Here is a 25,626-nt window from a genome sequence, read left to right as displayed (position 1 = left end):
GAGATGAGCGGGACGTAAACATCCCACCCACCTCCTTCATTCCTCATTGCAGCCGGGACGCAGGTAAGGAGATGTTCCTCGCTGATGCGGCTTCACACACAGCGATGTGTGCTGCCGCAGGAACAAGGAACAACATCGTAACATCGGTCCTTCTGAAATTATGGAAATGACCGACGCTACACCGATCATACGATTTTGACGCTTTTGCGCTTGTTAATCGTAGTAAAAAGGATTCACATACTCTGATGTCGACAGCGACGCCGGATGTGCGTCACTTTCGATTTGACCCCATCGACATCGCACCTGCGATGTCGTAGTGTGCAAAGTACCACTAAGTCTCCATTTTCACTAAAACTTTATTTTCTATCAAATATCCCAATATGTAACTTCTTCTAAAGGCCCCTTTACACACTGAGACTTTCAGCAATCCCACCAGCGATTCCAACCTGGCCGGGATCGCTGCAAAGTCTCTGGTGAGTCTCTGGTGAGCTGTCAAACAGGCAAACCTGGCCAACGACGCAACAGCGATCCGGACCTGCAGAGCGACCTAGCTAGTCAAACACTGGAAACGAGTGATGTGTCACAATATCTGTCAATCACTATTCTCGTTCAGTCGGTCTCTCCCTCTCGGTCTCTATTCTCTCTCTGTCGGTCTGTCACTATCTCTGTCCCTCTCTCACAGTCTGTCGGTCATTTTCCCCTCCTCTCTCATACTCACCGATCCCCGATCCCCGGCGCGGCACTGCACGGCATTCACACTGCTGAGGCGGCTTTTTCTATTTTGAAAAAGCCGGCCGCTCATTAAACAATTTCGTATTCCCTACTTTCCCCGCCCACAGGTGCCTATGATTGGTTGCAGTGAGACACGCCTGCACGCTGAGTGACAGGTGTCTCACTGCACCCAATCACAGCAGCCGGTGGGCGGGTCTATACTGTGCAGTGAAATAAATAATTAAATAATTAAAAAAAACGGCGTGCGGTCCCCCCCAATTTTAATACCAGCCAGATAAAGCCATACGGCTGAAGGCTGGTATTCTCAGGATGGGGAGCTCCACGTTATGGGGAGCCCCCCAGCCTAACAATATCAGTCAGCAGCCGCCCAGAATTGCCGCATACATTATATGCGACAGTTCTGGGACTGTACCCGGCTCTTCCCGATTTGCCCTGGTGCGTTGGCAAATCGGGGTAATAAGGAGTTATTGGCAGCCCATAGCTGCCAATAAGTCCTAGATTAATCATGTCAGGCGTCTCCCCGAGAAACCTTCCATGATTAATCTGTAAATTACAGTAAATAAACACACACACACGAAAAAATCATTTATTAGAAATAAAAAACACAAACAAATTCCCTCATCACCAATTTAATCAGCCCCAAAAAGCCCTCCTTGTCCGGTATAATCCACGGACCTCCAGCGTCGCTTCCAGCTGTGCTGCATGGAGGTGACAGGAGCAGCAGAAGACACCGCCGCTCCTGTCACCTCCACGCAGCTAATGAAGACAGCCGAGCGATCGGCTGAGCTGTCACTGAGGTTACCCGCTGTCACTCCATGCAGCACAGCTGGAAGCGACGCTGGAGGTCCGTGGATTACGCCAGACAAGGAGGGCTTTTTGGGGCTGATTAAATTGGTGATGAGGGAATGTGTTTGTGTTTTTTATTTCTAATAAATGATTTTTTCAGTTGTGTGTGTTTATTTACTTTTTAATTATTTAATTATTTATTCACTGCACAGTATAGACACGCCCACCGGCTGCTGTGATTGGGTGCAGTGAGACACCTGTCACTCAGCGTGGGGGCGTGTCTCACTGCAACCAATCATAGGCGCCTGTGGGCAGGGAAAGTAGGGAATACGAAATTGTTTAATGAGCGGCCGGCTTTTTCAAAATAGTAAAAGCCGCCTCAGCAGTGTGAATGCCGTGCAGCGCCGCGCCGGGGATCGGTGAGTATATGAGAGAGGAGGGGAAAATGACCGACAGACTGTGAGAGAGGGACAGAGATAGTGACGGACCGACAGAGAGATAATAGAGACCGAGAGGGAGAGACCGACTGACAGAGAATAGTGATTGACAGATATTGTGACACATCACTCGTTTCCAGTGTTTGACCAGCTAGGTCGCTCTGCAGGTCCGGATCGCTGTTGCGTCGTTGGCCAGGTTTGCCTGTTTGACAGCTCACCAGAGACTCACCAGAGACTTTGTAGCGATCCCGGCCAGGTTGGGATCGCTAGTGGGATCGCTGAAAGTCTCAGTGTGTAAAGGGGCCTTATGACTACACATTTTACTAAGAAGAACATTAGAAGGTGTGATTAGACATTAATTAAGACTACTGTATAGACAGTGTACTAAATTAGGATAGAAAGGCAACCCCATATTTAATGTGTCATTCTTGTGTATCCTCATTAACTGATTTCCTAAGATGTTGACAACTTGCACTTCATCCACCAGCCGTCACTGCAGTGCGTTCATAGAGCGCTGTATACCTTATCATTGAATCCACAACTGTGTCATTCACTTCTGGCTCATGTCCTCCTCCTTAATGCAAAACTATGTGAAGTATTAGCTGGCGGTGCACGAACAACAAATATGTCCCAGATGTAGAAGTTATTGCAGGTCAATTTCGATGACAGATGTAAATATAACATCCAGTTCAAGTGAAAAAAAGAACAATACCCTACACAAAACACTACACCATGGCCCCAATACAAAAGCTTCAATGGGCCCCCAATTAATGCAAGTCTTTAATTGCATTGGTTTTTTTTTCAAATAGACCAAAATGATATTTTGGGCCCCTTAGGTTCCAGGGCCCGGGTGCGATTGCAACCCTAGCACCTTATTGTAGTTACCCGACTGCTATACATGAACATCATGGTGATTATGCAGCCCAAAAAACATATGTACCACAATCCATACCGATCATGGTGCTGGAAAAGGAAGTTTAAGGCTATGTGCGCACGTTGCGTACTGGCCCTGCAGAAATTTCTGCAGCGGTTTGAACAGCACACGTGCGCTTCAAATCGCTGCAGAAACAAAAGCCGATTTCATGCGCTCTGAATGTAGCCCCTCCCAGCCCCTGCCATAGACAGAGCAGGGACTGCATGCAGAGCGTACGAAAGAAGTGACATGTCAATTCTTAGAACGCGCGCTTCGGGCAGCAGCCGAAGCGCTGCGCTCTAATACGCCACGTGCGCACGTCTCCTGCATAATCTCCATAGATTGTGCAGGGGACGCAGGGCGCATGCACTTACGCTGCGGTGCAGATCGCAGCGTAACTGCATGCAATTATGCAACGTGCGCACATAGCCTAAGAATTAAAAAGGACTACCTCTGGACTGGAGAATCTTCCGGTGGACACAAGCTGTGACACATTAACAGAGGACAACTCAAAAAAAATATTTTTAAATTATACTTGTTATTTAAAGAGGTTTTCCCAAGAACAAAGTTAATTTTAAAGTTCATTTAAATCAATAGATCTCGGAATAGTAGCAAAGGCAAACACAAGAAAAGTTCTGCACCCCTGAAATGAATCTTCAACCCCCTGAATGTGTGGAGGATTAGCAGCAGGCACTCAAGTGTGTAAGATTTAATTAACACGCTTTTAGGCGGTGCACACTACAAAAATTATGGAGTACATAATAGTTCATGAAAACGGAGAAGAAGAACATACTATGGCACTCACAATTGCGTAAAAGCTCAGGTTTATTGTGTCAACTTAAAAACACAGCAGGTTTTATTAGAAAATATGGTCCCTACAGACGACGGCCGTTTTGTGCCCCAAGGGCACTTCTACTTGGAAATGCACAGATGTGCAGGGATTACCGCGTCCTTGGTCGTAAAGGGGTAAAGAAAGATTTTTTTGTGATTCCATGCTGTAATGTCTATACTTTTTTGTTTCCTCCCCTGCCCAGGAGATGTAGTATGATGAGACCATGTCCCTGTACGGTCAGACACAGCCATTACACAGTACATAGCAAAGACACGTATATACCACATACAATTGTGGAATTTATTGTTATTCAAAGATCTATTGATTAAATGGACTTTGTTTGTGGGAAAACCCCTTTAAAGTAAGCATGCAGCAGCATGTTGGCATGTGCAGCTCCTCCTGCCCCCTCCCCCTTCACTTTCCATAGAACTTTATGAGCAGCAAGTGTCATCATCAACCTTAGTAATATGAAGATTTGTCTTCACTGAAGACAGATTTTACAGATCAGTCCAGGAGGAGAAAAATCAGTCGAGGATTGGATCTATGTGATTCAGATAGACATCTGCCATGAGTGGCTCATGTACTGAAGGTGTGATTTTAAAAAAGTATCATCAAACTTCCTTTAAAAACTAAAGTGTCAGTCTTTGTTGATGACACCAAACTATGTAGGATAATAAAAACAGACCTTGATAGTACAATATTATAAAACGATCTGCATAACTTGTCAGAATGAGCAAATGACAGTTAGCACATGAGCTTTAATGTTGATAAATGTAAAGTAATGCACCTAGGACGGAGTAATCCTATTGCTGCGTATACATTAAATGAAACTCGGGACTACAGAACAGGAGGACTTGGGGATTCTGGTTACAAGTAAGCTGAGCAGCAGCACTCAATGTCAAGCAGCAGCTGCAAAAGCAAAAAGATTTTAGGGTGTATAAAAAGAGATTATTCCTGTGATCCCAACGAATTGTTACCCCTCTATAAATCACTTGTAAGGCTACATCTAGAATATACCGTAGGAACTAGGTTTGAGCTACAAATTTTAAAAAGGATTTTCGGAGGTTAGAGTCTATTCAAAGGCGGGTAACTAAATTATGGAATTGAAGACCTCCCATATGATGAGAGGTTGGAAAAGTTGAGCTTGTTTAGCTTAAAAAAAGTCATCTCAGAGGAGATCTCATTTATATGAATAAATACATGTGTGGCCATATACAGGACTGGCACATGACTTATTCCGTCGAAAAACCATACAAAGGAACAGGGGGCACTCACTGCGAGTGGAAGAAAGGCGATTCTGGCAGCTACCACAAGAGGTAGTAATGGCAGATTCTATAACAGCTTTTAAAAAAGGGCTGGATGATTTCCTCAGCAAAAATGGCATTGTGGGTTTTAAATAATTTAGTTACCAAAAATGGATAATGGGTGGATAAAGGTTGAACATGATGGACCTAAGTTTTTTTCAACCTATATAACTATGTAACAATACAAATGTGCACTTTATCACAAACAGGAATGAAATGTTTTTTTTTAGCATTACAAAATTTATGGGCAAAAATTAGGATAGGCCATAAGTACGAAATTATTAAGGGTCTGATCCCCAGCAACCCTGACAATCATCTGATTTAATAGGCCGTAGCGCCGCAATGCGCAGCTACCCCTTTGCCATCAGCAGCTCGGTACTTTTGGTATTATCTGTGCCTGGTGTTGCAACTAAGACTTATTCAACACTAAAATTTGCTTGCTACTGAAATTTGTACACACAAATAAGTAAAAGGGTGTTACCATCCAAGACATTTTTGGCATATCCAAATTTTAGGCTTTAAAAAGTCTGACCCAATTGTAGGACTTAGGCCATGTGCGCATGTTGCGTCATTACATGCTTTTACGCTGCGTTCTGCACCGCAGCGTAAAAGCATGCGTCCTGCGTCCCCAGCACAATCTATATATATTGTGCACAATCCATCCACACGTTGCTTTTCAGAACGCAGCGTTTTGCATGCTGTCAAAACGCTGCGTTCTAAAAAGTAACATGTCAATTGTTTTGTGCGTTCTGGATGCTTTCTCCACTCTGTCTATGGGAGAGGCAGCATCCAGAACACACGAATTTAGCAGGAATTCTGCAGACACCAAACTTTCAGAACGGAGCTTTTCAGCTGCGTTCTGAATCGCACAAGCAGTGACTTTACGCTGCGGTGCAGAACGCACTTATGTGCACACATGGCCTTACACTGAACTCAAGGACAGCGCATGGCACGCTGTACTGCTGTGAATAGAGATGTGTCCGCGCATGCGCTGCTCTCTCCATTAATTTCTAGGGGAATACCAGAAATAGCCAAGCAAGTGTTCTTGACTATTTTTTAAACTCTGATAAAGCGAAGAGGCATGTATTTGTGGCCACCTATCATTGGCAGAGTCCACAGCTGGGGCTTGCACCTAACAGACATTTATGGATCATTACACAGATAATACAAAGGCTAATGGGAAAAAAAATAAAATTAAAAGTGTAGCTATGCTTTAAAGGGAATCTGTCAGAAAGATTAACCCTCCTAAGACATCTAAATGGGCATGGAGGTCATGGGAAGCTGAATAAGATGATACTTTGATATATGTGATCCTATGTCTTATTTTAGACAAAAGCATATTTTTTTTTAATATCTTAATGAAATGCTAAGATCTAAGTACCAGACATAGATCTCCTTGGGAATCTGCTCCTAGAGCTTTTTTTAAATGAAAGGAGGAGATACCAGTTTGAGACGGACAGCCTGCTCTCGTGATATCACTGCAGAGTTGTGTGTGAATATAACTAACCCAGTACAGCAGGGCTGAACTTAGTCTCATTACAAACACTTCTGCAGCTGCAGCTCCCTTATTATAATACTGTCAATTCTGCTGCAGTAATGTGCTGATTATAACTCACACTTCTTCAGCTTCCATCTCACAGGCAGCTAGGGTGGGTAAGGGGAGTACAACAGAGCTGACAGCACTATAAGCAAAGGGCTGTAGCTGTACAAGTGCTTGTAATGAGACTAAGCTCAGCTTTGCTGTACTGTGTTAGTTATATTCACACACAGCTCTGCAGTGAGATTAGGGGAGCAGACTGTCAGCCATTACATGTCTCACACTAGTAAAGCCCCCTTCATTTAAAATAAATTCTGGAGACAAATTCTGAGGGAGATCTATCTACTGCCCATAGATCTTAGCAGCTCACTTACATAGTAAGAAAAATATACATTTTTCAAGAATAAGACACCAAAGTATACATATCAAGGCATCATTTTATCAACTTTCTATAACCCACATGTCCATATAGATGGCTTAGGAATGTTGATCCTACTGACAGATTTCCTTTAAGTTTGACTTGCAGAAGCTTTCTGTGACCCTTGTTTATGGCGGTAGGACATTACCCTTCCACTCAAATCAATGTCTATTCAGGTAACTTTTCAACATGGGTGTCCCTGGTTTTATGTAGACTTTTTTCCAGTTTATAAAAGGTCATATTTTGAGTTATTATAGAGGATCCCATGAATATGATCCATATCTTTTGGTCAATGTGAAGAATAGTTACAAAAAGCATCTCTGGCGGACATGTCCTTTCCTGCATTACAAAGAAAATCCATTGATTTGAATTGATTTGAATGAGAACTGTGTAATGTTTCATTTCCCTTGTGTTGGCTTTGTAGGGAAAAAGTCACTTACTATCCGGATTTCCAATGATGTGATAGCTTATCATCAAGAAACCCATTTAGGTAAGAATTACCCAATATGGAGAACCCCCTTAATCAGTTCTTCAATTACCCTATCACACATTAGGTTCCTGTGACAAAATTAAGTCTCTTTATCCTCTATCCTCATCATCAATACTCAGATATGGCTAGAAATCATTAGCCAGTCCAGGTGAGAATCAATGTCTGGATGGCGAATAATAAAGAAGCCATGTGAATTGCTAATGTGTTAAAAGCAACACCAACAACTCTGGGATTATCACATGGATCTGTTTATCCCATCACTCCAAGTAGGGTCATTAATGGCCAACGCTCAGTTACTTATCTGGCTAGGTGAACAAATGTATGATAAATCAATGTTCTCTGTTAGAAAATTACTTAAAAAACTGGACAACTCACATCACATTTCTGTGCGTGTCTTATACTGCATCATAATTGCTAATTACAGTGTATCGTCAGTTTGATAATATTGCTGTATGGAAATGATGGGTAATAGATGTACAGGGAATACATTATTTATCTGAACGGGTAAGTGAGGTCAGTGACATCACAGGCAATGGCTACTGAATAAATCATGAGATTACCTTCAATGGTATCAGGAATCGAAGAAACAGCACAAAAGATGAGCACATAGTAATGGGAAGGTCACACATTAGCGAGCTATGCATGAAGAACACTCATTGGGTTCACTTGTACGGTATCTTTGTTGCAAATTTTCCACATGCAAAATATGCACCATTTTACAGTAGCATCAAAAAACAACTTAAAGAGTTGTTCTAGTATTTTATATTGATGACCTATCCTAAGGGCGGCGTCACACGCTACGATATATCGGGCGATATGTTGTCGGGGTCACGGATTCCTTGATGCACATCCGGCATCGTTAGAGATATCGTAGCATGTGACAGCTACGAACGACTGTGAACAAGCAAAAATACTCACCTTATCATTGCTCGTTGACACGTCATTCATATTCATAAAGTCGTTCTTCCTTCTGCACATCGGTTGTTCGTCGTTCCCGGGGCAGCACACATCGGTCCGTGTGACACCCCGGGAACGACGAACACAGCTTACCAGCATCCCGCCGGCAATGAGGAAGGAAGGAGGTGGGCGAGATATTACGTCCCGCTCATCTCTGCCCCTCCGCTTCTATTGGGCGGCTGCTGTGTGACGTCACTGTGACGCCGAACGTCCCTCCCCCTTCAGGAAGAGGATGTTCGCCGCCCACAGCGAGGTCGTTTGGGAGGTAAGTACGTGTGACGGGGGTAAACTACTCTGTGCGCCACAGGCAACAAATTGCCCGTGACGCACAAACGACGGGGGCGGGTGCGATCGCTCATGCGATCACATGATAAATCGCTGCGTGTCACGCCGCCCTAAGGATGAATATCAGATTGGTAGAGGTCCAACACATGCACCGAACAGATGTCATCAGTGCGACCGCCAACAGGTAGCGGTTATAAAGCTGAACAGTACAGCTCCATCAACTGTTTAGTGGCCACTGCCAGGTACTGCTGATTCTTCCCTATCCGTCATGGCTGAAAGTGTTGGCACCCTTGAAATTGTTCCAGAAAATGAAGTATTGCACCCAGAAAATGATTGTAATTACACATTTTTGCTATACAGAATGTATTTCCTTTGTGTGTATTGGAACAACACAAAAAACAACAGAAAAGATAGCAAATTGGACAAATTGGACATAATGTCACACAAAAACCCCCAAAATTTCACCACTGATTCTCTATTATGAGGCCCCCTCCCTATAAACTGTTTTCTCAATCTATGGCAGTAGCCCAGCCATTTTTGTTTCATGTATGAAGATGCATTCCATGCACCACTCCACGAATCGTGCACCTTGGTACCACCCTTCACATGGTTGTAGAACTAGATCAATTCCAAAGAATCTGTGGCACTGAAATTCATCTTTCACAAAAACGTTATTGATCGCGAAATACTGTACATATTAAAACATACAGGAATTGTAATGTTTTGGCCACACGGGGCCTTTTTCAAGCCATTAGAAAGATATATACATTTATATCTTTCTAATGGCTTGAAAAAGGCCCCGTGTGGCTGAAATGTTATATTTCCTGTATCTTTTTATATGTATATCGGGATCAATAAAGTTTTTGTGAACCTGTAATAGTTATAATATATTAATGAGTGTCACAAAATCACACCCCCAACATCTTTATTAAAGGGAACCTGTCACCACTTTTTTTGGCTATAAGCTGTGGCCACCACCACCGGGCTCTTATATACAGTATTCTAACATGCTGTATATAAGAGCCCAGGCCGGGGGTATAACATAAAAACACTTTATAATACTTACCTAACAGTCGTGCGGTGGGCCTTATGGGCGTCTCTGCTGTCCCGTACCGGCGCCTCCTCTTTCAGCCATCTTCGTCCTCTTTCTGAAGCCTGTGTGCATGACGCGGCTACGTCATACACACTCGCCGGTCCTGCGCAGACGCACCACAATACTTTGATCTGCCCTGCTCAGGCAGATCAAAGTGTGCCTGCTCAGGACCTGAATGCCGGCGAGTGTGTATGACGTCGGACCCGTCATGCACAGTGGCTAGAAAAGAAGGAGCACAAAGATGGCCAAAAGAGGCAGCGCCATCATCGGACAACGGAGACGCCCATAAGGCCCACCGCGCAACTGTTAGGTAAGTATTATAAAGTGTTTTTTATGTTATACCCCCGGCCTGGGCTCTTATATACAGCATGTTAGAATGCTGTATATAAGAGCTCGGTGGTGGTGGCCGCAGCTTATAGCCAAAAAAAGTGGTGACAGGTTCCCTTTAAATTAAATATTAAGCAGAATTTAAGTTAAGGATTATTATAAATGGAACGTTTAAAGGGAACCTGTCAGCTCATTTTTACATACAGATGTAGTGGTTCAGCTGTATGGCCTTGTTTCACAGTAAAAATGATAGTGTGAAAATTTGATGTGCCGTCATCAGAAATCGAGCATAGAAGCCATATGCAAGTAGGCTGCAAGTGCATTGGGGTGGTTCAATGCACTTGAAAGACGCAGTGCAAGTACACTGATACGCCCCCAAAGAACTTCCAGCATAATCTGCTTATGGCTTCCATGTTCAATTTCTCATGACAGGCCCATTGGATTACTACCTAAAAGACTGTTTTTAGTGGGACACAAAAAACAATACAGCTGTATCACTTTCTTCCTTAAGTGAAAACATCCTGCAGGCTTCCCTTCCGTAGATTAAGATTAAGATTATGACATTGTTTAAAGGGGTTGGCCACTACTTTTATATTGATGATCTATCCTTAGGATAAGTCATCAGTATCAGATAGGTGGGGGTGCATCAGCTGTCCTCAGCTCCGGTGGCGGCCAGCCGGCTGTTATCAGTTGTGGAACAGCACAGCTCTATCTGTATAGTGGCCACAATGGGGTACTGCAGATTCACTTTCATTTGAATAGAGGCCAAGGTGCAGTACCCCCCACAGCTACTAAACAATTGTCAGAGCTGTGCTGTTCAGATCAACAACATCCAGTGGCTGCCAACACTGAGATCAGCTGTTTGGTGGGGATGCTGGGTGGAGTCACACCCACACCGTTCTGATATTGATGACCTAACCTAAGGATATTTCATCAAAATAAAAGTAGTAAACAACCACCTTAAGTGAAACAACAGACAAAAAAATTACCTGCAAAGTGGTTCTACATGGTCTCTATCAAGGAAATCATGATCACGTTTCACAGATGCAATATCGATGGGAAATTGAGAATCTGAAATGATAAATTGTATAGTTGTGTCACGTGACTAGCTCCTCAACAGTTTCCAAAAACATAACTGATAGTAGTGGAAAAACATAAGCCTTTAAGAGAAACTTTGCAAACAATAAAGTGAGGAACAGGCAAGAAGGGAGCAAAGAAAAAGACTATGTGAAGGTCAGAGATGAGGTGTCGTTAGGTTATGGGAGATTAGGGGATGTCAAACAGAGTATGTACTCATCCATCACCCAACAGCATCTGCGAGCAAGTGTCGCTAACTGCTGGCTGTACTGTGAGACAGGAACTGAAGAACAGAGTGTGTGTTCCTCAATGGAAGAGTTTGGAGGAGAAAACACCTGGTCAGGTGAGAGTTGTGACGCAGTTGTTTAACATAAAATCCCGGGTGCTCAAGAAGGGGGGGTGTTGGTGCCAAGGTTGAGAGGAGACAGACGTGTGAGCAGTGGAGTAGCCCCACGGCTATTATTGTAGGAGATGTACTGGGAGTGATCCGAACACCGAGAACAGACTTCATGGTCAAGCACTGAAGACCAGATACCAAGGACCACACTTTGTGGTCAAGCTTCGAAACCTAGAGATGAGCAAACTGAACTGTAAAGTTCAGGTTTGTACAGAACACTGGGTGTCCAGGGATTGAATCAGAACACTTTTTTTTAAAAAAAAAAAAGTCTGTGTCCGATTTCAGCTGTTGTTCATATGCTAATTACTTGATCAAGCATCGATGTGCTTTGGTAAACTCGGTGCTGAGCCCAGTGTGAGCTGCTTGCAGTCTCTGAATGGCTCTCATAGGGGGTAAAAGCCAAGGTTTTGGATGTAGTATGTCTCCCTCCAAAAAAAACATCCCCACCCTTCCTCCCCTGGAAATGCTCTGTTTATGGCTGGCTGTTTGTGAGTAGACAGCTGACTTGCATTATACTCATTACGCAAGTCGAGACCTGTAGTTTAGGTCTTCATTGACTTATATGGGGTTCGGAAACAAGTTCAAGTCAAGTCTGGGTCCCGAAATTAACTTTTAATTAAAGTCCGGCCGAACTCGATGAACCCGAACATCCACGGGTCCATCCATCTCTACCGAATACTGAACAATGAGAACAAGACTTTATTGATCAAGCACCAAAGACCAGATACCAAGGACCAGACTTTTGCTGGTCAAGTACCGAAGACCTAACACTAAGAAACAGACTTTGCAGGTCAAGCATCAAAGACCCAACACCAGTTACAAGATCCAGAATATAGACACCACAAGTGAGCCTGGCCACTGCCAAAACCAGATGAGTATTGCTAGTTTTAGATTAGTTAGAAATTAGAGAATGACTGTTCTTAGTAACATTCATTTTCTACTATCAATGTTCATTTGCAGGGTGTCATGATTTTGAGCTAACTTAAAAATTATTTTTGTGTGCCAGCGCATCGTTCTGTAAACATAATAGTGATCTATCGGCCCTGTAAATATAGAAATGATCATTGGTTCCTGTGAACATGCCTGTGCCCTTGCAAATATGGCACTGAACATTGGTCTATGTAAACATGGCACTGATCATTGCCCCCTGCAAACATGGCATTGATAACATTGGTCTCGTAAACATGGTACTGATCATTGACCCTTGTAAATATAGCACTGATCATTGGTATTTTGTAATAGGGCATTGATCATTGGTCTTTCTAAACATGACACTGATCATTGCCCCCTGCAAACATGGCACTGATGATTGGTCTTGTAAATATTACACTGATCATTGGCCTTTGTAAACATGCCACTGATCATTGGTCTTTGTAAACATGGCACTGATCATTAGTATTTGTATAAATGGCACTGACCATTGGTCTTTATATACATGGCACTGACCATTGTTTTTTGTATACATGGCACTAATGTTTGTTCTTTGTATGTATGGCACTGATCATTGGCCTTTGTATACATGGCACTGATCATTGGTCTTTGTATACATGGCACTGATCATTGGCCTTTGTATACATGGCACTGATCATTGGTCTTTGTATACATGGCACTGATCATTGGCCTTTGTATACATGGCACTGATCATTGGCCTTTGTATACATGGCACTGATCATTGGTCTTTGTATACATGGCACTGATCATTGGTCTTTGTATACATGGCACTGATCATTGGTTTTTGTATACATGGTACTGATCATAGGCCTCTTAAAATATGCCAGCGATCAGTCAAGACGTTTAGGGCCGGGGTACTGGTTTGTGGGACAAATATACCCTTGTCAAAATACCCTGACAGTTATTGAATCTGATGGCATGAAGCAATGGTAGAAGTATGTATCAACCTGCTTACCTGCCCCAGTATTAATGTCATTTCATAAAATTCAATCAAGGACACTAAAGGAAGGACATAAGTTTATCAGACACCTCCGGAGTCTGCAGCCCTTCCCCTAACATAATCTGTTAACCCAGTCTAGTCCTTGAATCCTTGAGATTCAGAGCTCAGTAGATTGATCCTGCAGACACAGGTTGTGACACCTTAATTATTTTGCTTATTACATAAATATTATTTCTGAGTGCACACCGTCACTACTGTATCAAGGACTGGGTGGTCCTGATGAATGGGATCCGCTGTTCTCAGGCTGGCTATGTTTTCAGTGGCTGGCATAATTATGGTTTTAAAGCTCATAAAAATCAGCCTTCCCGGGGTGTAAAGTGTGATGGAACAGAATGATGTCATGGATGAAAAGCATGGCAAATTCCATGAGAAGACTCGGTGCCGTTACCTTCATAAAGCTGAGCGTACTGAGGAAATCCAGCCGCCCGTAACCACTCACATGCTTCTTTCGCCTCGAGTTCTGTAAAAAAGAAAGAACATAAAGTAAATGTATGGCCTGGACATTCATGCTTTATGGATACAGAACTTCATAAATCATTTGAGATTCTCATAAACAAGGAAGTCACCAGAATCATAGCAGAGAGCGGAAAATACGTCACACACACATTCATAGCAAACCTGCTGCAGTAAGACCATAAGTTACCTAGGCTGGAAAAGGACTGCAGAAATTACTGAAAATATGCAAAGAAAAACAGAAAGATGTGTTTTCTTTTACCAAATAAATGGATTTAAAACTATTACAAAGGCATGATCCATTACAGAGATCTCCTGCACCCCGATGTTGCCACGGCACAGACTAGGGGAAAGTCCGGCAGGAGCCAAAACACACACCAACAGAGGATACACAACGACAACAAGGGGTACAGCAGGGACACTTTAACGGAGGGTCCTAGGACTTTTGAGACACATCCTCCACTTACCTGCCGATGTACCCTGCACTACTACCTAGCCAGTTCCTATTCATGTTCCTCACCTGTCGCCAAGCAGAAACCTGAAGACCCTACAATAGTCCCTGGCTAGTGAGTGGGCAGGTGAAGGACACTAGCCCCACCGCTGCACTGAAACAACATACCAGGAAAGGAAGATAGATGGGTGGAAAGTACACAAACTGCTGCACGCAGCACTTAGACTGCAGCCACCAATGCTATTTCAACAGAGGTTTTCTGCAGCTCCTTACACATCCTGGCTCAGCATCTAAATGGCAAAGAAAATAACCAGCACCCTCTGCTGGTAGCAGAGGGTATAAAAAGGGACTTGGAGTGGTCTAAACCGGAAACACCTGGTAATTAGCCTGCTTGCTGGCAAGGAATGACTGACATTAATCATAAAACTGCCAAAAGAAAAGAAAACACGTTTCATATTGAGAGTCAAGAACGGAAATGACTCTCGAGTCCTGAATCTGTTACTAGTTTCATAATGCAGAGAGACAGCCATGACAGATGTCCCTCCTATTTCATACAGAGGCAAAGGGATCATTTTTTGTTAGATTTTACATGCCTGGCAGTGATTAAGGACCTGTTTTAGTCAGAGACGCATTACTAGGTTCTTTCTTCTTTTTCTAAATGCTCTGTACCATGTACCATACTGGATGCTTTTAATCATTCTAAACAATTGGATTTTATAAGTTTTCAGAGAAACTTTGTGCTGGTCGTATTATCTTGTTTTCTTGTTTTTTTGGAGTTCATGACCGTGCACTAGGATCAAGTGAGCTAACATTTGGCTATTATTTAAAGAGGACCAACCACCAGGATTTTCATATATAAACTAAAGCTAGTGCTATACTGGTGCTAACATGCTGATTCTATACATACCTTTAGTTGTGAGATCGGATGTATATTTTCTGAAATATAGGCAGGTAAAGTTTGTGAAATACTCTGTTATTTGATTGATAGATGCTGCAGAATATCTAATAGGTGGGTTGGGTTTTGCTAGTTATTCCTGCCCCTGTCTGCCTGTCCTTCCTCCCTCCTGTCTCTGTTATTACAGGGGAAGAAGGGAGGGAGGAAGGACGGGGGAGGAAAGACAGGTAGGCAGATAGGGGCGGGAATAACTAGCAAAACTCGACCAAAATATTACATATTCTGCAGCACCTATCAATCAAGTAACAGTGCATTTCACAAACTGTACTTACCCATATTTCAGAAACTATACATCCGATCTCACAAATAAAGGTATGTGTAGAATCAGCATGATAGCGCCAGTATAGCACTGGCATTAGTTTATATAAGAAATTCCTGGTGGTTGGTCCTCTTTAAATGTCCAGGATAGTCACCCTACAATACACCTCCGTCTGCCTTCTTTGCTTTGATCGCTGGTCCATTTCTGCTGCTTCAAAAATCTCCACCACATTGGCATGGAGAAAACAGGAAAGACATGATTTAGCCTTATCACTGGACTTCCCAAGACATTGTGCTGCGGTCATCTTGGAAATAGGAGAAACAGAAAATCGATCTGAGTGGAAGAGACTAAAGAAAGTAAATGGAGGGTACCAGTTATCCTGATCATACATGGGAAATATCTAATCACTTTTTAGTTCCAAGATGGAGAGTCGTTTTAAAGGGGTTGTCTGGTCTAAAACGACAAGTCTGCAGTCCCTCTATGTGCCACTCTATGTGACTGCAGACTTGTAAATCCTCAAATCGCGCGCACTGTGTACTATGAGGATTCTCAGGGTAAGCACTTTCCGCAATATACTTGCATTCAGTGTGCTGGAAACAGTCTAATTCTGCCCGGAGTCTGAATACTGCATACTTGCAGTCACAAGACCACCTTTCCTGGCTCTGACACCGGTGAATTCTCACAGCACACAGTGCGTGTGGACAACGCCTTTAAAGGGTTATTTCCATCTACAAGATCCTATCCTAATATGTAGTAGGAGTAATAACAATAATATTATCAAATACCTCCAATTAGACATATAGTATAGTTCTTCTGATTCACTATATCGCTTACCTCATGTTCAGGGCATTGCAGGACCTTAGGTATCAATGGTTACGACCACACATTTAGTCGCAGTTAGTTACTTGCTTCTGGTCATAACCATGGGTACCTAAGAAAAAGACTGATGGCACATCCTACCTTTTTAATGTGAAAAGGTAAAAACTGAACATGAAACAGTAACTAACAAAAAGGAGTCAGTTGCACTCTGTAGTGCTAATATATGTGTAACAATGAATATGGGAATATAGACATGCATTACTGCTATGATAAACATGCAAAAATTGAGATACTTAGCACACAAAAATGGCCAGTTTTATGTGAGCCCAACAGCCAATGGCAAGGCGACCTCTTTTTTCTTAGATTACAGGGCTATGTCTTCAGATTGAGCACTCCTGTACTTCAGCCTTAGGCAATTTTAATTCTCCATTTGTAGATTACTATCCGCCCATAAATAGTAGGTTATTTAACCCAAAGAGAGGCATTAGTTTGGTAGGGACCCAACAAAAAGAGGTTACTTTGCTGTTGACTGTTGGGCTCACATAAATCTGGCCATTTTTGGGTGCTAAGTATCTCAATTTTTGCATGTTTATCATAGCAGTAATGCATGTCTATAGTCCCATATTTATTGTTAAACATATCTTAGCACTGCAGAGTGCAACTGTCTCCTTTTTGTTACATGGATACCTATGTTCCTGCAATGTCCTGAACATGAGGTAAGAGACATGGCTATATCAGGAGAACTTACTACATTTCTAATTGGAGGTATTTGCTAATATTATTATTACATCTACTACATATTGGGATAGGATCTTGGAGATGGGAATACCCCTTTAAGCCCAATTGAAGGCTAGTGAAAATTTGGAAAATATGGGAATCAGTGGTAAGTGGGAAAGATCACTCTGATCACTCAGCAGGGTTTCTAATAGATTGCAGAGAAGACATTCCAGCTCATGGTCCAACAGGTAGACATTGTAGTAATTGAGATGGAAAAAGAACAGTTGTGTCAAAGAGTCAGGAATGATGAAGATATTGTGCAAGAATTAACAGTAAGGTAAGAGATGTTCTGGATGTGACGAATGAAGGACTAAACTGATGGTTATTAGGGATGATCAAATATCACAAATATTCGGCAATATTCGGCTTCGCGAATATCCGACGAATAGGTCGCCGCTATGCGAATATTCGATGCGCAATGTAAGTCTATGGGAAGCCTGAATAGTTGCTATTCGGCAACTATTAGGGTTGCCCATAGACTTACATTGTGCATCGAATATTCACAAATAGTCGAATAGTCGATCTATTCGGCGAATATGGGCGTTGCCGAATATTTGAGGTATTCGAACATCCCTAATGGTTATACCAAGGAGTCAGCACATTATATAGGACTAGTCACAATACCATCTACAGAAACCATCTTTAGGTCTACCCCTTTGTCCACGGACATCTGTAAAATATAAGATTGTAGGTAGATTAGCTTAATAGTCAGCTTTCCCATGTCTTTCGCAAGTGATATACAGTATCCTGGAATCTAGAACAGCTTCCCTCCCTACGTGCTACTCTGTGATGGCTTTAAGAAAGATCTCATGTTTCTTCCCCAGCGTAAACAATAAAAATATTCTTGGGAATGTGAAAAGACTCCGAAAAAGTTACAAGCTACATTTCTGCTCAGAGTAAAGTACAGTAGGACGTGAACGTAAGACACAAGCACCGACTCTCCAGCATAAACACAACTTCATCCGAGACCTTTGAGTTTTGACCAAACACATTAACAATAGTTAGCGGAGCCAATCTGAACGAGCCTTTTTTGGCCCATTGTTTTTGCTGGAAAGCCTCTGCGCCAGCTCATTAGTCTTTATTTACTTAGACAGCAGTTTAATGCTTTGGCCTCTGTGACTTTGTAACATGTGAGAGTACATACAGTTCTTATTAACCAAAAAAACACTGTAGATATCGTTAAAAGAACACATCTGCGCCCAAGGTAACAACTGCTGCGGTCAGTCCAAGAGCCACGGCGATCTGATGTACATTGGGCTTTATATCTGTCGGGATCATGTTACTATATAGGTCAGAAGAATTTCTGGCAAGTTTAGAAGATGGTGTCTGCCAGAGCTAGAGGTGCGGTCAGGCCACTATATCTAATGAGACTCATAGCTCCTCTGCAGTATAAAATAACTGTACTTACACAGTATAACACTACTATAATTATCTAATATAACAGTACTATAATTATCTACTACATAAATGGCTTAAAACATGGGTGGGCAATTCATTTTCCAGAGAGGCCATGAGAGACTGTTACTGTTGTGGAGGGCCGAGCCAATAGGCCAAACTTTATTCTGCTCAATACTAATATTAAGTATAATTATTTTATATTAATTGTATCACTTAATATTGAGCAGGATTAAGGCTGGTGACTTGCTGCAGCTCCGCAAAGCAGATCTGCTATATTGACGTTATCGCGTCTACTGTTCCAGTCACACGCGCTGAATGGTGGAAGAAGGAGCCTGTGGTTCCCTCCTCCATAGTTATATTCACTGGTATATGAGGATGCAAATACTGGTGAAACTGGGACTGGCAGGGGAAGGCGACCACACTCACAATGCAGCCTGCAGGCCATTGTTTTCAGCCTTTTGGCTGTACCGGTCTGCGGGCCGAAAAGCAATAGCCAAAAGGCCGGATCTGGTCTGCGAGCTGCACTTTAAGACTGACCTGGGTGAAGCGTCCTGTGTCAATTTGTAACTGAAATACTGTCACATGTGTTGGGTGACCTAATGCCACAATAAGGCATTTATATATGTGAGCCAATAGAGGGGAACTTGACAGCAAATTGATTATACTATAAAGGGCACAATGGCCCGTACTCACCAGCTGGGGGGAAGGAAGATTGAATGAGAATGAAGCTGTGCCATCCATTCACCAGCATAGTCACAATCAATGTTCACATTGATGCACTGGACAATAATATACACCGCGATGTGCACAACACCAAGTGACAGGGTGGTGGTGGGGAACGCCGTTTCATCCAAACTCACTCCACTATGCCATACAATCAGTGAGTAGCAGAGAGCAGCTCCCGCTACGCTAACCCATGCACCAGTTAGTCTTGTTTCACAGCATCCCCATCAAAGCGCTAAAAAGGGATGTACAGAGGGATGTGGATGCTACCAGGCTGAGCAGGAGCGGTGCTCACAGACTTCAGTGGAATCATTTTCTAATACTGTCACTGTTCTTGGACAGGCTATTTACTAGTAGAGTATAAGACCCTGTTCCCACGATCAGGATTAGCAGCATTTTGGACGCAGCATATTTCCAACACACTGCGTTGTAGAGTACAAGCACAGTGGATGGGATTTATAGAAATCTCATGCCCACTGTGCTTCTTTTATCCACCTATCTCTCGACCCGAGAGTGGAAGCTCCATAGAAATATATGAAGCTGTCACACTCCGGTCAGAAGACGCACCGCCAGTCTGTCCATTGCGATCCAAGATTGGAGTGTTAGGGTGAACTCTTGCAAAGTTCCACAAGTTGCCTACTGCCTGATTCTTATTAATGAGGATCGAGTGCATGCTTGAAAAATGAGATCAGACACACAGACGGATATTTATCTTTCCTCGACTTAGATCGGCCCAGAACAGACAGGTTTATTCAAGATCATGCCTTTATAAAAACTAGGAAAAGGGGCATGGTCAGCCCTACAGTGGGCATACTTGGATGTGTCCATTGGTCAGTGGGTTGAACAATGTGTTAGTCAATGAGCTGATTGGTGGGCGTCATTGTAGGCAGGTCTATGACGTCATTGGACGGATCCATGCTGATGGGAGGGTCTATGTCGTCATCTGGTGGATCCATGCTGATAGGAGGGTCTATGTCATCATCTGGTGGATCCATGCTGATGGGAGGGTCTATGTCGTCATCTGGTGGATCCATGCTGATGGGAGGGTCTATGTCGTCATCTGGTGAATCCATGCTGATGGGAGGGTCTATGTCGTCATCTGGTGGATCTATGCTGATGGGAGTGTCTATGTCGTCATCTGGTGGATCCATGCTGATGGGAGTGTCTATGTCGTCATCTGGTGGATCCATGCTGATGGGAGTGTCTATGTCGTCATCTGGTGGCCATCCTAGTTATCTCTGAAAACCTGGTTCATGTAAGGCAAATTGACACATTTCCCACAATCCCCTGTGAAGAGGTTAATTAAGTATTTGATCTAATGGCTCTCTTCAACAGGATCAATGATAACGGAAAATAATAAAGCATTAAGACCATGTGCACACATTGCGTAAAAGTTTTGATCAATAAGTAGTAAGAAAACCTCAACAAATCTGCTACAGAATCTGCATTTGTTACTTCCAGATTTTGTCATGGATTTCACCTTATTCCATTAAAACGCACAGGATAGGGTGAAATAGGAATGAAAATCCGGGAATCAGCAAGCTGTGGATTTGAAATCAGCACCACGCTCCCATTGTCATGCTTTTTATTTCCTTTTTTTTAAACTCATTTTTTTATGTTATACTGTAAAACATTGCGGGTTTGTGGTACGAAATTCGCACCAAATCTGTCATGTTTGAACTTTGCCTAAAGATTTATTCCCAAAATAAAAAAATAATAAACTCTGTTCTCTGGATCGTTTGGGGGCTCAGAGGTTGGACTCCCATTGATCAGCAAGTCATCCCCTATCTTTGTTTTTTGGGAAATAACCCCTTAAAACATTATAATAGAAAATAACAAAACCAATTAATATAACAATACATAAGCTTTATTTATATAAAACTGGAAAACCGCAGAAGACAACATGCTGGAATAACCATCTGCTATGGAAAGACTTTATTTAGAGGAGGTGCCTCCTCTGGACATCATTACTGAACCCACGGTGCGATCATCGAAGCTTCAGACACACAATGATTTCTATCAATCACCAGGAAGTCAAATCCAAAACAAAACAAAACATGATGAATCAGGAGGATTACATAGCGGTAATAGGAAATGGCCACCCACACCCGGCCCGAGCGCCTGCATCTGATTATAGACGTTCTGCAAAATAACTTTTTAGTGTTAGTATTTATAGGTTGCACGTATGAGGAGGATGTGATTTTAATAAGTGGATTGAGTCATTTTTCTCCCCCTCTCGTGATGCCAAATATCCACTATATGACTCATTTTTTAATCGTGTTTATTTGCTTAATAAAATGTATTTGAGATATAAATGGTACAATTTCCATTTTTTTCACCCTTGTATATAATAGTTTCTCCATACCTAGTGAGATGGCGCCTGTATAATGGAAGGTGCAAGCGGGTTTTTTTTAACATGGATTTTGGAACAGATTATGCTTCAAAATCCAGGTAAAAAACGGCTTCAAATACTCTTTGAATAAGACTCCAATGCATTTTAAAGAGGTTGTCCACTACTTTTACATTGAAGGTATATTCTAAAGGGTGCTTTACATGCTGCAACATCGCTAACGATATATCGTCGGGGTCACGGTATTTGTGACGGACATCCGGCGTCGTTAGCGACATTGCAGCACGTGACAGCTAGGAGCGACGATCAACGATCAAAAACGGCAAAAATCGTTGATCGTTGACACGTCGCTCCTTTTCATAATATCGTTGGTGGTGCATGCCGCTGGTTGTTCGTCGTTCCTGAGGCACCACACATCGCTGTGTGTGACACCGCAGGAACGACGAACATCTCCTTACCTGCATCCACCAGAAAAAAAGGATGGAAGGAGGTGGGCGGCATGTTCCAGCCTCTCTTCTCCTCCCCTCCTCTTCTATTGGGCAGCCATTTTATGACGCCACTGTGACGTCGCTGTAACGCCGAACGCACCTCTCCCTTGAAGTAGGGATTGCTCGACAGCAACAGCGACGTCGCTGAACAGGTATATGCGTGTGACGCTGCCGTAGCGATATTGTTCGCTACGGCAGCGATCACCACATGTCGCACGAATGACGGGGGCGGGTGCTATCGCTTGCAACATCGCTAACAATCGCTATGGTGTGACTGGATATGGATAAACCCATTAAGGATCAACCTAAACTGTCTAGAACGGCTTGAGGGACAGTTTAGGTTGATCCTTAATGGATTTATCCATATTCAGTCACACCATATAGATAACCAATCTATGGGGTCCAACACGTGGCAATCCCCATCAAACAACCAAAAACAGCTCTTATGGCAGCTAGATGCAAACACAAGGAATGGAGCTACCTAGAGCAGCCTTTATCAATGTGTAGTGGGTTGCTGCTGGGTACTGCAGAACAGCGGGTGCTACAGACTGAATGATGCTGCGCTCTGCAGCTCCATCCTATGCGCTTACATCTTTACGCGGTCAGATGCCGTCCATTTTTACTGACTAATGTAACAAGCTTCTTTTCTCATAGGAGAAATGGATAGAGATGAGTGGACCCGTGGATGTTCAGATTCACTGTGTACAGCCAGACATTAGTTAATGTTCATTTTGGAACCCAGACTTGACCTGAACCCTAACCCCATATAAGTCAATGGGGACTAAAATTTACAGGCTCGACTTCAATAACGAGTATAATGGAAATCACTGATTGGGCAGTTCGGCTCTTCACCCACATACAGCTAACTATATACAGAGTATTTCCGGAGACATTTTCATTTTTTTGGACACACTACATCCGATCATGTTGCCTTTAACCCCCTCCCCCATTGAGAGCCATTATTAGACTACAAGTGGCAGCACACCCGAGCACAGCGATGCGCGATCCAGTGGTTAGCATATGAATAGCCCCCGAACCCCGACACAGACAGAAGACCGTGTTCGGATTTGAGCCCCAAACTTTACAAGTCGGGTTTGCTCATCTCTACATATGGATGGAAAAATGGACAGATGGACCAAAAATAGGTGAAAATCAGACCCAGCAAAAGAGGAGGCGCCGACACCGGAGAACAGAGACGCCCATATGACCCAACTCCACCGCAGCGACCGTTTAGGTGAGTATTATAAAGTGATTTTTATGTTCTACATAGCGGTCTGGGCTCTTATATACAGCATGTTAGAATGCTGTATATAAGAACCCACTGGTGGTGGCCGCAGCTTATAGGCCCCAAATCTGCTGACAGGTTTCCTTTAATGTCTTAATGAATCATTAAAGTAATACCAATAAGTTTTACTTTAAAGGGAACCCAGCATCAGAAAAAGATCTATTGTTTAAATTAGGAGGTACAGGTAGGGCCAAAATTGTCAGGCAGGAGATTGGTCAGCAAACGAGCCGAAGTCAGAATAAAGGTCACATTGGCATACCGTATGTAAAAATCGGTCCCATTCTCATCCAGAAAAGTGGCACGAGTGCCATCTGTTTGGTACTCTGTATGCAATGTGAGTGCTATCCGAGTGTGCGATTTTTTTTCTCGCCTAGGATCCATATGACATTCGTTTTTTCCCTCAGCAGTCATTATTCTACAGTCATTTAGAGTGTCCTATGCTACAGAATTGTAATGTATCAGAAAAAACAGATGCTACTAGTAATTCACAGAAAAAAAACGTCCGCCTAAAAAAATCCAGCTTTATTCATACAAAGGATTAAAATTCTGAAAATTACAACCCAATGGGTAACAAAAGCGACATCAATGGGCAAAACAATAATACATCGTTAAGCCTGCTTTACACACTTCAATAGATCTTTCAATCCGTCGTTGGGGTCAAGTTGTAAGTGACGCACATCCGGCATCGTTCGTGATGTATTTGCGTGTGAAACCTACATGCGATCGATATTGAACGAAAATACGGTGATCGCGTACACGTCGTTTATTCCTCATACATTGGACGTTTGGTAGTACGAAACTAGTCAATTGTAACGTGTGACATCCCTCATACGATTTCGTTGTCTGATGCTATGAGTGCAGGTGTGCGCTCTGCACCGCAGCTTAAAAAAGGTCCACTTCAGAGCGCAGCTGAAAAGCTGCGTTCTGAAGCGCCTCACAATGTCTGTCATGCACTAATCTCTGTCAGTCCGTCACTATCTCTGTCCCTCACTCTCTGTCCATGTCAGTCTATCCCTCTTACCCCCTCTCTCATATACTCACCGATCCCCGATCTCCAGCGCAGCGCTGCACGGCATTCACACTGCTCCGGCGGCTTTTACTGTTTTGAAAAAGCCGGCCGCCCATTAAACAATCTCGTATTCCCTGCTTACCCCGCCCACCGGCGCCTATGATTGGTTACAGTGAGACACGCCCCCACGCTGAGTGACAGGTGTCACACTGCACCCAATCACAGCAGCCGGTGGGCGTGTCTATACTGTGTAGTGAAATAAATAATTAAATAATTAAAAAAAACGGCGTGCGGTTCCCCCCAATTTTAAAACCAGCCAGATAAAGCCATACGGCTGAAGGCTGGTATTCTCAGGATGGGGAGCTCCACGTTATGGGGAGCCCCCCAGCCTAACAATATCAGCCAACAGCCGCCCAGAATTGCCGCATACATTATATGCGACAGTTCTGGGACAGTACCCGGCTCTTCCCGATTTGCCCTGGTGCGTTGGCAAATCGGGGTAATAAGGAGTTAATGGCAGCCCATAGCTGCCAATAAGTCCTAGATTAATCATGTCAGGCGTCTATGAGACACCTTCCATGATTAATCTGTAAGTGACAGTAAAAAAACACACACACCCGAAAAAAATCCTTTATTAGAAATAAAAAACACAAACAAATTCCCTCATTACCAATTTATTAACCCCGACAAACCCTCCATGTCCGGCGTACTCCACAGTCCTCCAGCGTTTGCGTCCAGCTCTGCTGCATGGAGGTGACAGGAGCAGCAGAAGACACCGCCGCTCCGGTCACCTCCATGCAGGTAATGAAGACAGCCGTGCGATCAGCTGAGCTGTCACTGAGGGTACCCGCTGTCACTGGATACAGCGGTGGATGCAGCGGTGGCCGCGGGTAACCTCAGTGACAGCTCAGCTGATCGCGCTACTCACCGCCGCTCCAGTCAGCAACTGAGGTGAGTAGCGCGATCAGCTGAGCTGTCACTGAGGTTACCCGCGGCCACCGCTGCAGCGCCGGGGATCGGGGATTGGTGAGTATGAGAGAGGGCTGCTAACTTCAGTAATTTAGGAGATTAGCGGTCACCGGTGAGTCCTTCACTGGTGACCGCTAATCAGGACGCGACACAG

General features: G+C 43.4%; 2 protein-coding genes across 5 annotated transcripts in view; one reads left to right on the top strand and one right to left on the bottom strand.

Annotated features, from left to right (window-relative positions):
* STARD13 (StAR related lipid transfer domain containing 13) overlaps positions 1-25,626 on the bottom strand; it is a 298,193-nt gene that overhangs the window by 69,621 nt on the left and 202,946 nt on the right. For all 4 annotated transcript variants that reach the window (XM_075337335.1, XM_075337334.1, XM_075337336.1 and 1 more), the window contains exons 2-3: positions 13,925-13,996; positions 11,101-11,182 (exon numbers count right to left, since the gene is read on the bottom strand). In XM_075337335.1, the coding sequence (XP_075193450.1) occupies positions 11,101-11,182; positions 13,925-13,996 (154 nt within the window). The remainder of the gene's footprint in view (positions 1-11,100; positions 11,183-13,924; positions 13,997-25,626) is intronic.
* LOC142292425 (uncharacterized) overlaps positions 17,427-25,626 on the top strand; it is a 102,933-nt gene continuing 94,733 nt past the window's right edge. Inside the window, exon 1 of the mRNA XM_075337769.1 lies at positions 17,427-17,527. Coding sequence (XP_075193884.1) covers positions 17,427-17,527 — 101 coding nt within the window. The remainder of the gene's footprint in view (positions 17,528-25,626) is intronic.

The sequence above is a fragment of the Anomaloglossus baeobatrachus genome, chromosome 2, assembly GCF_048569485.1.
Source record: "Anomaloglossus baeobatrachus isolate aAnoBae1 chromosome 2, aAnoBae1.hap1, whole genome shotgun sequence".
Taxonomy (NCBI): Eukaryota; Metazoa; Chordata; class Amphibia; order Anura; family Aromobatidae; genus Anomaloglossus; species Anomaloglossus baeobatrachus.
The sequence above is the reverse complement of the archived record's forward strand: the minus strand, read 5'-3'. Positions and strand labels throughout refer to the sequence as shown.